Here is a 10,425-nt window from a genome sequence, read left to right as displayed (position 1 = left end):
AACAGGAACAAAATACAGATTAAAAAAAACCAAAAAAAAACAAAAAAAAACTTTAAAAAAGCCCTAAAAATTAAGAAAAAAAATTGAAAAAAAAATTAGAAAAAACGGGAAAAAAATTAAAAAAAATCGGAAAAATTAAAAAAAAAAAAAATTAAAGAAAAAAAAAGGGGAAGAAGCGCGAGCGGCGGCGGGGGGCCGGGCGCGCTCCCGCGGCGCTCAGCTGAAGGCGCAGGCTGCGCCGAGCTCGCGGCCGCGGCTCTCGCGGTTCATCTTCTTGAGCTTCATGCGGCGGTTCTGGAACCAGATCTTGACCTGGCGGTCGCTGAGCGCGATGCTGCGGCTGATCTCCAGGCGGCGCTCGCGGCTCAGGTACATGTTGAACAGGAACTCCTTCTCCAGCTCCAGCGTCTGCTGCTTGGTGTACGGGCAGCGCTTCTTGCGGCCCGAGCGCGCCGTCAGCCACGAGCCCCCCGCCGCTGCTGCTGCTGCCGGAGACAAGGGGCCGTCACCGGGGAGGGGGGCTGGGGGAAATGGAAATTGGGGGGGTTTCAGTGAGAAAATTGGGGGGCTTTTCATGAGAAAATGGGGAGATTGGGGGGTAGGTTTTGTGAGAAAATGGGGGTTTCTGTGAGAAAATGGGGGGTTTTGGGGGGTTGTTTTTGTGAGAAAATGGGGGGTTTTGTGGGAAAATGGGGGGGTTTGTGGGAAAGTTGGGGATTTGGGGGGGGTTCGTAAGAAAATGGGGGTTTTCAGTGAGAAAATGGGGAGGTTTTGTGGGAAAATTGGGGGGTTTTGTGAGAAAATGGGGAGGTTTTGTAAGAAAATTGGGGGCTTTGTATGAAAATTTGGGGTTTGGGGTTTTTTGGTGAGAAAATTGAGGGGTTTTGTGAGAAAACTGGCGGTTTGGGGGTTTTTCGTGAGAAAATTGGGGTTTTGGGGTTTTTTTTGTGAGCAAATTTGGGTTATATGGGTTTTTTTACGTGAGAAAATAGGGGGGTTTGCGAGAAAATTGGGTTATTGGGGAGCTTTTTGTAAGAAAATTTGGTTTATTTTTTTTTCCTTGAGAAAATGGGGTTATTGGGGGGTTTTCTGCTAGAAAATGGGGTTATTGGGGTTTTTTAAAATCGTGTTTATACAAGGGCTTTAAGACACGGAAATGGGGTCGAATTAGGCCCAAATATCGGGTTTAAATAAAGGCTCTTTTTCCCCAAAAAATTTGATTATTTGGGGCTTTTTCCGCAAGAAAAGGGGGTTTTTATTTGGGGGTTTTCCGCTAGAAAATCGGGTTTATACACGGGTTTTATAGCGCGGAAATAGGGGTTAAATAAAGGTTTTTTCCGGCTCGAAAGTTGGGGTTAAATGAGGTTTTCCCGGCTCCAAAATCGGGTTTAAACAAGGGCTTTTCGGCAAGAAGATCGGGGTTGAACAAGGTTTCTTTAGGGCCCAAAATTAGGTTTGAATAAGGTTTTTATTCCGAGAGAAAATTGAGTTTACAAAGGCGGTTCTGCCGGCACGAAAATGGGGTTTAAGTAAGGATTTTCCAACGCGAAAGTCGAGGTTAAACGCGGGTTTTACCCCGGTCGGAAGTCGGTTAAAATAAAGGTGAATGAGGCCAGAAAATCAAGTTTAAGTAAGGTTCCTCCTGCACCAAAATCGGGTTCAAATGAGGGGTTTTCCACGCGAAAGTCGGGTTAAAAAAAAGGGTTTTCTCCGCTCGAAAGTGGAGTGTAAATAAAGGTTTATTCGGCACGAAAATCCGGTTTAAATGAGGGCTTTTCTGGCTCAAAAATGGAGTTACAAAAATGGTTTACTCGCCCCCAACACCGGGTGAAAATAGAGAATTTTATCCGGTTTGGAAATCGGCTTTAAAAAAGGTTCATTCGCCCCCAAAATCGGGTTTAAATAACGGGGGTTTTACCCGGCTGGAAAATCAGGTTTAAATAAAGTTTTATTCGGCCTGAAATCGAGTTTATATAAAGGTTTATTCGGGTGAAAATCAAGGTTTATTCGGCCCTAAAGCCGGGTTTAAATGACGGCGTTGGGCGGCGCCAGAGCGGGTTTGGGGCGGGGGGTGCCGGGCTTGAAAAAGGGACGCGAGATTGGGGAGAAAAATCGGGTTTTGGGGAGATAAATCAGATTTTAGGGAGAAAAATCGTGTTTTGGGGAGAAAAATCGGGGTTTTGGGGAGATAAACTGGGGTTTGGGGAGAAAAATCGGCGATTGGGGGAGGTAAATCGGGTTTTGGGAAGAAAAATCGGGGGTTGGGGAGAAAAATCGGGTTTTGGGGAGATAAATTGGGTTTTGGCGAGAAAAATCGGGGGTTTGGGGGAGATAAATCGGGTTTTGTGTAGAAAAATCGGGGGTAATCGGGGATTTGGGGAGATAAACTGGGGTTTGGGGGAGATAAATCGGCGTTTGGGGAAGAAAAATCGGGGTTTGGGGAGAAAATTCTGGGATTTGGAGAGATAAATCGGGGTTTTGGGGTGATAAATCGGGTTTTGGGGAGAAAAATCGGGGATTTGGGGAGATAAATCAGATTTTGAGGGGATAAATTCGGTTTGGAGGAGAAAAATCGGAGTTTTGGGAGGGGAGTGGGGTTTTGGGGGAAAGAATTGAGTTTGGGGACGGAAATGGGGGTTTTGGGGGCGGAAATGGAGTTTTGGGGGAGAAGCATGGAGTTTGGAGGAGATAAAATGGGATTTGGGGAGGGGAATTGGGATTTTGGGGGAAAGAATCGAGTTTGGGGGAGATAAATCGGGGTTTGGGGAGGGAAATGGGGATTTTGGGGAAAATAATCGGGTTTGGAGGAGATAAATCAGGGTTCGGGGGAGAGAAATCGGGATTTTGGGGAAAATAATCACATTTGGAGGAGATAAACCGGGATTTTGGGGTCCATAAATCGGGGTTTAGGGGACATAAATCAGATTTTTGGGTGGTAAAAAAAGGGGTTTTGTGGAGAAAATCCGTGGCGGAGGCGCCTCCAGAGCGGAACCCGCAAAGGGCGCGGGGTGAAATCTCAATTAACCAGCGCTAATTAAAAACTCCCTGCGGTCACTGGTGAATTTCGGGGTTCCCCAGATCACCCCAAAAACCCCAAATCGTTCTCGGCGCTCGCTGTGGCTGAAACCGGCGCGGTTTGGGGACGTTTTGGGGTGAAATAAATGAATTTTGGCATTTCCCCCTCCAGGCTGCGCTGCCAGGGCACAAATTGGGGCAAATCGGGGGAATTTGGGGAAAACGTCGCGGTTCACCTAAATAAACACCGGAGGATCCTTGAATTTGGTCATGGGGAGGGAAAATCCGGCCGGGAGCTGAGCCCAAATTTGGGGAAAATCCAAGAGAATCGCAGCAAATCCTCGGCCCCGCATTTGGGGAAATTCCCTGGAAATTCGGGGTTCGCCCTCCAGGACCTCGGGTGCCCCCAAACCTCCCAGCCCCCTCCCCCAAACGCTGAAATTCCACCAGAAAAGGGTTTTTATTAAAAAAAAAATCAAAATTGGGGCTCGGCAGAAAGGAAACTCGCAGCTTGGGGAGGTTTTTATGAACAGAAATCGCCCGAATCCGCCCCAAATCGCCTCTGACCGTCCCAACCCCAAATTTCTCCGAGAGCGACCCCAAAAATCTCCCAAATGCGCCCGGCCCGGCGCATCCCCCTCCAATCCAACAGCCGAGCGGATAAATCCCTTTTTATTTCTTTCTGTTCCCGTTCTTTCCGCCCACAGAGCGAACCCAGCCCAAAATAACCTTCTTTTTTTTTTTTTAATTATTATTTTATTTTTTTGGGTTATCTCCCACTAAAACGTCTCCTGGCGCTTTTGTGCAGATTAACTTTGCGGGGTTTTGATAACCTTGACTTTGCTTTTTTCCCCTTTGTTTTGGTGGGGTTTTTATTGTGTTTTTTTTGTTTTTTTTTTAATTTTTTTAAATTCTCGGGGTTTTTTTGTGCAATCGCAGCTCAGCCCTCAGATAAAATAATTTCCCCTCCAAACGCCAGATCAGAAATGTGAATTATTCGAAATAAAGAGGGGGAAAAAAGAGAATTTCTGGGCTTTGCTCCCACCAAGGCCGATTTTGGTGTGGGAGGAGAGTTTTTGGTGGGGTCAGGATTTTTTGGGAGCCGGAATTTTGGGATATTTTAATCCCCACAGCACAGGCAAAGCCAGGCTTAGATCCGAGCGGGATTTTCCCGAGATTTTTTTGTGTTTTTTCCCCCAGAAAATCCAATCCCGTCATTCCCGCTGGCCGAATCCGCCCCTGGACTTGCCCGCTTTGGGATCAAAGAGGGAATAAACCCCGAATATCCCAAAATTTTCAGCCTCTCCGGCAAAATCCAGCGGCTTTCCGTGCGAGCCTCGCCTGGGGAGAATCCCAAACCCAAAACATCTGCTCGGCACGACAGAAACATTTCTGTGCCTCCGCCAAGGAGACAAAACCAACTGAAGATTTCAATTAAAAAAAGCTTTTTTTCCTCTCCCGGAGCCTCTTCCCAGCCCTGGAAGGAGCCGCAATTCCCGCCTGGAGCTGCCGGTTCCGCCCCGCGCCTTTTTATTTCCATCATTTTCATCATTTTCATCATTTTCATTTCAATTCTTTCTCTTTTTTCTTTCTTTTTGACCTCGAGCCAGCGCCAGAGAAAAGCAATTCTCGCCCCGCGCGCGGAAATGAAGAATTCCCCTTGAAAAAAAGGGGAGAAAATCGGGGTTCGCCCCCTGGAAAATGACAACAAGCGCTCCCCAGAGCCCCCCGAGCCCCCCAAACCTCCGCGGTTCCAAAGCAAAGAACACAAAATCCGCATTTCCGTCCTTTTTCTGCACCGAACTCCGAATTTCCATCCTGTTTCTGACACCAACGTCTGAATTTCCAACATTTTCCTGCACCAAACTCCAAATTTCCATCATTTTTCAAGCACCAAACTCAAAATTTCCACAATTTTCAAGCACCAAACTCCAAATTTCCATCATTTTTCAAGCACCAAACTCAAAATTTCCACAATTTTCAAGCACCAAACTCCAAATTTCCATCATTTTTCAAGCACCGATCTCCCTTTTCCATCCTTTTTCCTCACCAAACACCAAATTTCCATCCTTTTTCCTCACCAAACACCAAATTTCCATCCTTTTTCCTCACCAAACACCAAATTTCCATCCTTTTTCCTCACCAAACACCAAATTCTCATCCTTCTTCCGCACCAAAGTCTGAATTTCCATCCTTTTCCCGCACCAAACTCGCATTTTCCATCCTTTTTCTCGCGCTCTCTGCTCCCCTTTCTCCCCTCACTTCCCAAACACATAAATACATATATTTTTCAACACCCCAGTTTGAGGCCGAATACAGACATTTTCCCCCCATAAAACCTCCTCCATCCGGATCATTTTAACCCCAATTTCTGCGGGAGAATCCGGCGGGGCAGCGAGCGCGTTCCGGGACAATTTTAACCCCTTAACCACCAAAAAACCCAAGGAACAAAACGCCGAATCCTCCCCTACCTTTGGCCTCGCTGTCGGAATTATCGGCGCTGCCGGTGTCCGCGCTTTTCCCCCTCTCCTTTTCCGCCTCGCCCGCGCTCGCTTTCGCTTTTTCCGACTTAATTTCCCCCTGCGGCCGCTCCGCGCCGGCGTTTTGGGGGAAATCGCGCTGGAATCCGGGCGAGCCGCCCTCGTTTGCCGCCGCTTCCAGCCGCTCGCCCTCGAATCCCGGCCGAAATTCCGCCGGATCGGGGCTTTTCTCCAGCGAGGGGTAGCGGTAATAACCGGCCGGCGGCGCCTCGGGCTCGGCCAGGCAGGGCTCGCCCAGCGGCGCGGCGAAGAGCGCGCCCTCGGCGGCGTTTTGCGCGCTTTTGGGCCGTTTTTGGGCGAACAGGCAGCAGCCGCTCTCCTCCTTGACGGCGGGGAAGGCGCAGCTCGGCGGCGGGCGCGGCTCGGCGCGGAACGCGTCCAGGTGAGCCAGGTAGGACGGGAAGGAGCCCGGCGAGGCCTCGGCGCCTTTGGGCAGCGCCGCGCAGCTCCGCAGCGGCGAGAAATCCGCGGGCTGGGCGAAAATGGCCGGGCCGGGGGCGAAGGGGTCGGGGCGAGGCAGCGGCTCCATCAGGAAGGCGCCGGGAGCCGCGCTGCTGGGACATGACATTTTCTCCGGGAGCGCTTGGCGGGAGGAATACTCCAGCCGGGGGCTGACATCTTTTTTTTAGCGAGGGGGGGAAGGAGGAGAGAGAGAGAGAGAGAGAGAGAGAGAGAGGGAGGAAAAAAAAAAAAAAAAAAAAAAAGGGGGAGGATCGGGGTTCGCCCCCTGGAAAATGACAACAAGCGCTCCCCAGAGCCCCCCGAGCCCCCCAAACCTCCGCGGTTCCAAAGCAAAGAACACAAAATCCGCATTTCCGTCCTTTTTCTGCACCGAACTCCGAATTTCCATCCTGTTTCTGACACCAACGTCTGAATTTCCAACATTTTCCTGCACCAAACTCCAAATTTCCATCATTTTTCAAGCACCGATCTCCCTTTTCCATCCTTTTTCCTCACCAAACACCAAATTTCCATCCTTTTTCCTCACCAAACACCAAATTCTCATCCTCTTCTGCACCAAAGTCCGAATTTCCATCCTTTTTCCGCACCAAACTCGCATTTTCCATCCTTTTTCTCGCGCTCTCTGCTCCCCTTTCTCCCCTCACTTCCCAAACACATAAATACATATATTTTTCAACACCCCAGTTTGAGGCCGAATACAGACATTTTCCCCCCATAAAACCTCCTCCATCCGGATCATTTTAACCCCAATTTCTGCGGGAGAATCCGGCGGGGCAGCGAGCGCGTTCCGGGACAATTTTAACCCCTTAACCACCAAAAAACCCAAGGAACAAAACGCCGAATCCTCCCCTACCTTTGGCCTCGCTGTCGGAATTATCGGCGCTGCCGGTGTCCGCGCTTTTCCCCCTCTCCTTTTCCGCCTCGCCCGCGCTCGCTTTCGCTTTTTCCGACTTAATTTCCCCCTGCGGCCGCTCCGCGCCGGCGTTTTGGGGGAAATCGCGCTGGAATCCGGGCGAGCCGCCCTCGTTTGCCGCCGCTTCCAGCCGCTCGCCCTCGAATCCCGGCCGAAATTCCGCCGGATCGGGGCTTTTCTCCAGCGAGGGGTAGCGGTAATAACCGGCCGGCGGCGCCTCGGGCTCGGCCAGGCAGGGCTCGCCCAGCGGCGCGGCGAAGAGCGCGCCCTCGGCGGCGTTTTGCGCGCTTTTGGGCCGTTTTTGGGCGAACAGGCAGCAGCCGCTCTCCTCCTTGACGGCGGGGAAGGCGCAGCTCGGCGGCGGGCGCGGCTCGGCGCGGAACGCGTCCAGGTGAGCCAGGTAGGACGGGAAGGAGCCCGGCGAGGCCTCGGCGCCTTTGGGCAGCGCCGCGCAGCTCCGCAGCGGCGAGAAATCCGCGGGCTGGGCGAAAATGGCCGGGCCGGGGGCGAAGGGGTCGGGGCGAGGCAGCGGCTCCATCAGGAAGGCGCCGGGAGCCGCGCTGCTGGGACATGACATTTTCTCCGGGAGCGCTTGGCGGGAGGAATACTCCAGCCGGGGGCTGACATCTTTTTTTTAGCGAGGGGGGGAAGGAGGAGAGAGAGAGAGAGAGAGAGAGAGAGGGGGGAAAAAAAAAAAAAAAAAAAAAAAAAAAGGGGGAGGGGGGGGAAAAAAAAAAAAAAAAAAAAAAAAAGAAAAGAGGGAAAAAAAAAAAAAAAAAAAAAAAAAAAAAAGAGGGAAGGGAGGGAAAAAAAATTAAAAAAAAATCCGAGCGCGGTAATTACCCGCGCATCGCTTTCACTACGCCCACCCCGCCTCTTTTCTTTTTTTTTTTTATTATTATTTATTTTTTAATTTTTTTGCCGTTTTTTGCTTTTTTTTCCGCCTTCCAGCCCTCACCCCCACGTGACGCCCAGGCCAATGAGGATTGAAAATGGCCTTGGTGATTCAGACGGCGCGGACGTCACCGGGGTCAAGTTGTCGCCAGCGGCGGCGGCTCCGCGGAGCAACAGCGACATCTGCCCGCGCCCGGCCGGGGCCCAAAACCGCCCCAAAATCCTCATTCCCCGGCAGAAATCCGCCCCCCCCGCGGGTTTTTATAGCGGCGATAAACCGGGGCAGTTCGGTTTAAAGAATAAAAAAAAAAGTGTGGGGTTTTGTGTGCGGTTTTTTTTGTTTTCGTTTTGTTGGGGTTTTTTAAAATTTCTTAGTTCTGTCGGTGGAAAATCCGCTTTTTGCGGGCGAAAATAGGGAGGGGGGTTAATTGTGGTTTGTTTGTGGTTTAATTATGGTTTAATTATGCCCCCTCCCTTTCCTCATCCTTCGCCTTCCTCCCTCCGCGGCTCCTTCCTCCTCCTCGGGGCCGCTCCGCGCCCGGAGCCGCCGCTGCTCGGCCGAATTTTGGTTTTTATTCCCATTATTTCGCGCTCTGCAGGGGCCGGGGGGGCTTTGGGGGCCGCGCTCGGTTTTGGCCCTTTAGGAAAAAAATCGGGGCGGGAGCTGGGGGGGAGAAATTTGGGGGGAAAATCCCAAAAATTCCCAGTTTCTCCCGCAGCTCCCCGCAGCAGGTTGGGATTTTCCCGAGCGGCTTCCCCTGACGGAGGAAAAAAAAAAGGTGAAATCCAAATTTTATTTTATTTTTCCTTATTTTTCGTCGTGTTTTTTAAATTTTAATTCAATTTTTCCCCCCTTTCCCCGCCGCGCAGCAGCTTCGCCTCCCCTTGCGCTGCCCCAGCAGCTTTTTTTAATTATCCGCTCTCATTCCCGAATGTCTGGAATTTCTGGGATAAAACCGCACCGGGGGGGAAGGGGGGAAAAAAATCCCTCCGGAGAGGGGGGAAAAAAAGCTCGGATTTGGGAAAAAAGCCGGAATTTGGAGAGCAGCAGCCGCCGCCGCCTCTTTTGCTGCGGGAATTCTCCATCCAGCCGAAAACGCTCGGAAAAAAAAAGATTTTTAAAGAGAAACTCTCCGGATTGGGGCGGATTTTAATTTAATTTAATTTCCATTCTTTCCCTGCAGTTTTTTAAAAGGAGTTTTCATTGTTTTCCAGCAGCTAATTACGGATTAAAGTTACTTTTTGGGGTTTTTCTCCCAGATTTTTTCCTTTCTCCTCTTTTTCCGCGGCGCCGCTCCCACCGAGGGCTCCTCAAGTTGGATTTTTTTTGGAATTTTAAATCTCCCAGCGAAAATTTGATGCCCAAAACCGCCGGAATTGGGGTTTTTGGCAATCGCCTCCAAATTATTTCGTTTATTATTCCGGAATTGGGTTTTTTCCAGCGTTTGGGGATCGGGAAAACGCGAAATAAATGGGAAAAAAAAGGGGAAATAGGCCGGGAATTTCAAGATCATGACGGGGGAGAAAGAGGCGGGTTCAGAGTCACTTTCAAGGGAAACAAAAAGAAAAAAATATTTAAAAAACAACCAAAAACCAGCAAGAAAAAGGGCCGGAGAACAGGAAAAAAAAATAGGGGGGAAATTAATAATAAAAAGGAATGGACAAAGGGGAAAAATAAAATGAGGGGAAAGAAAAGAAAGGGGGAAAAAAAAAAAGCAAAGTGGAACTTGACCGTTTGGGGCGATTTGTGACGGTTTAGGGCAAAGCCCCGAGGGACATTCCGGGACATTCTCGGGGATTTTCCCAAAGATTCCCAAAAAAAAAAAAAAAAAACCGCCAGGTTTCCCTTCCCGCATGGAACGAGCCAAAAATCCCAATTTTTAGGCCTAAAAGCGCCGCGCGTTGAAACTTCCCGGGATTCCGGCGCCATTTGGCTCCCTCGGAAAAAAAAAGATTAAAAAAAAAAAGGGAAAAAAAGCGAATTGCGACTTTATGGCCTCGCTCGGGGGATCCGCGCGGGGAGGAATCTCCGCTTTTTATGGATTTTATGGCAAATTCCCAAAGTTTCATTGACGGCCGATGAAATTAAAGCCCCGCGCGGGATTTTTATTTTATTCTGCTTTTTCCCCCCTCCAATCCCATTTAATTTTATTTTTTCCCCCCGCCGGTTTGATTTTTATTTTTCATTTTCCCCCTTTTTAATTTTATTTTCCCCTCCTGGTTTCGTATTTATTTTATTTTTTTTTTCCCATTTAATTTTATTTTTTCCCCCCGCCGGTTTGATTTTTATTTTTCATTTTCCCCCTTTTTAATTTTATTTTCCCCTCCTGGTTTCGTATTTATTTTATTTTTTTTTTCCCATTTAATTTTATTTTTCCCGCCCGTTTGATTTATATTTTGCTTTTTATTTTCATTTTTTCCGCCCTAGAATTTCCTCGCGGTTTTGGGACACCCAAATTTCACCCCGCCTTGTCAGCCTGGACGATAATTTGAATTTTTTTCCCCCATTTTTTCTCTCTCTCTCTCCCGGAAATTTTCCCGGTTTTTTTCGTCCTCTCATCCCGGTTTGACGGATTGAAATATTTTGAATTTTCTGCTCCA

The 10,425-nt window shown here is 49.3% G+C and overlaps 2 protein-coding genes across 2 annotated transcripts; both read right to left on the bottom strand.

The window, feature by feature from the left end:
- Positions 1-216: 216 nt before the first annotated feature.
- LOC121335595 (homeobox protein Hox-C10-like) lies at positions 217-6,123 on the bottom strand. The gene is made up of 3 exons (XM_041403910.1): positions 5,487-6,123; positions 4,339-4,356; positions 217-476 (listed from the first exon to the last, which is right to left on the bottom strand). Exons 1-3 carry the CDS (start codon positions 6,121-6,123, stop codon positions 217-219), a joined length of 915 nt encoding a protein of 304 aa, XP_041259844.1.
- A 700-nt stretch (positions 6,124-6,823) lies between these two features.
- Positions 6,824-7,507, bottom strand: LOC121335599 (homeobox protein Hox-C10-like). Its single transcript, XM_041403914.1, has one exon. The coding sequence runs from the start codon at positions 7,505-7,507 to the stop codon at positions 6,824-6,826; it is 684 nt and encodes a 227-aa protein (XP_041259848.1).
- Between the last annotated feature and the right edge of the window lie 2,918 nt (positions 7,508-10,425).

Source organism: Onychostruthus taczanowskii, unplaced genomic scaffold (assembly GCF_017590055.1).
Source record: "Onychostruthus taczanowskii isolate IOZ18803 unplaced genomic scaffold, ASM1759005v1 scaffold206, whole genome shotgun sequence".
Lineage (NCBI taxonomy): Eukaryota > Metazoa > Chordata > Aves > Passeriformes > Passeridae > Onychostruthus > Onychostruthus taczanowskii.
The sequence above is the reverse complement of the archived record's forward strand: the minus strand, read 5'-3'. Positions and strand labels throughout refer to the sequence as shown.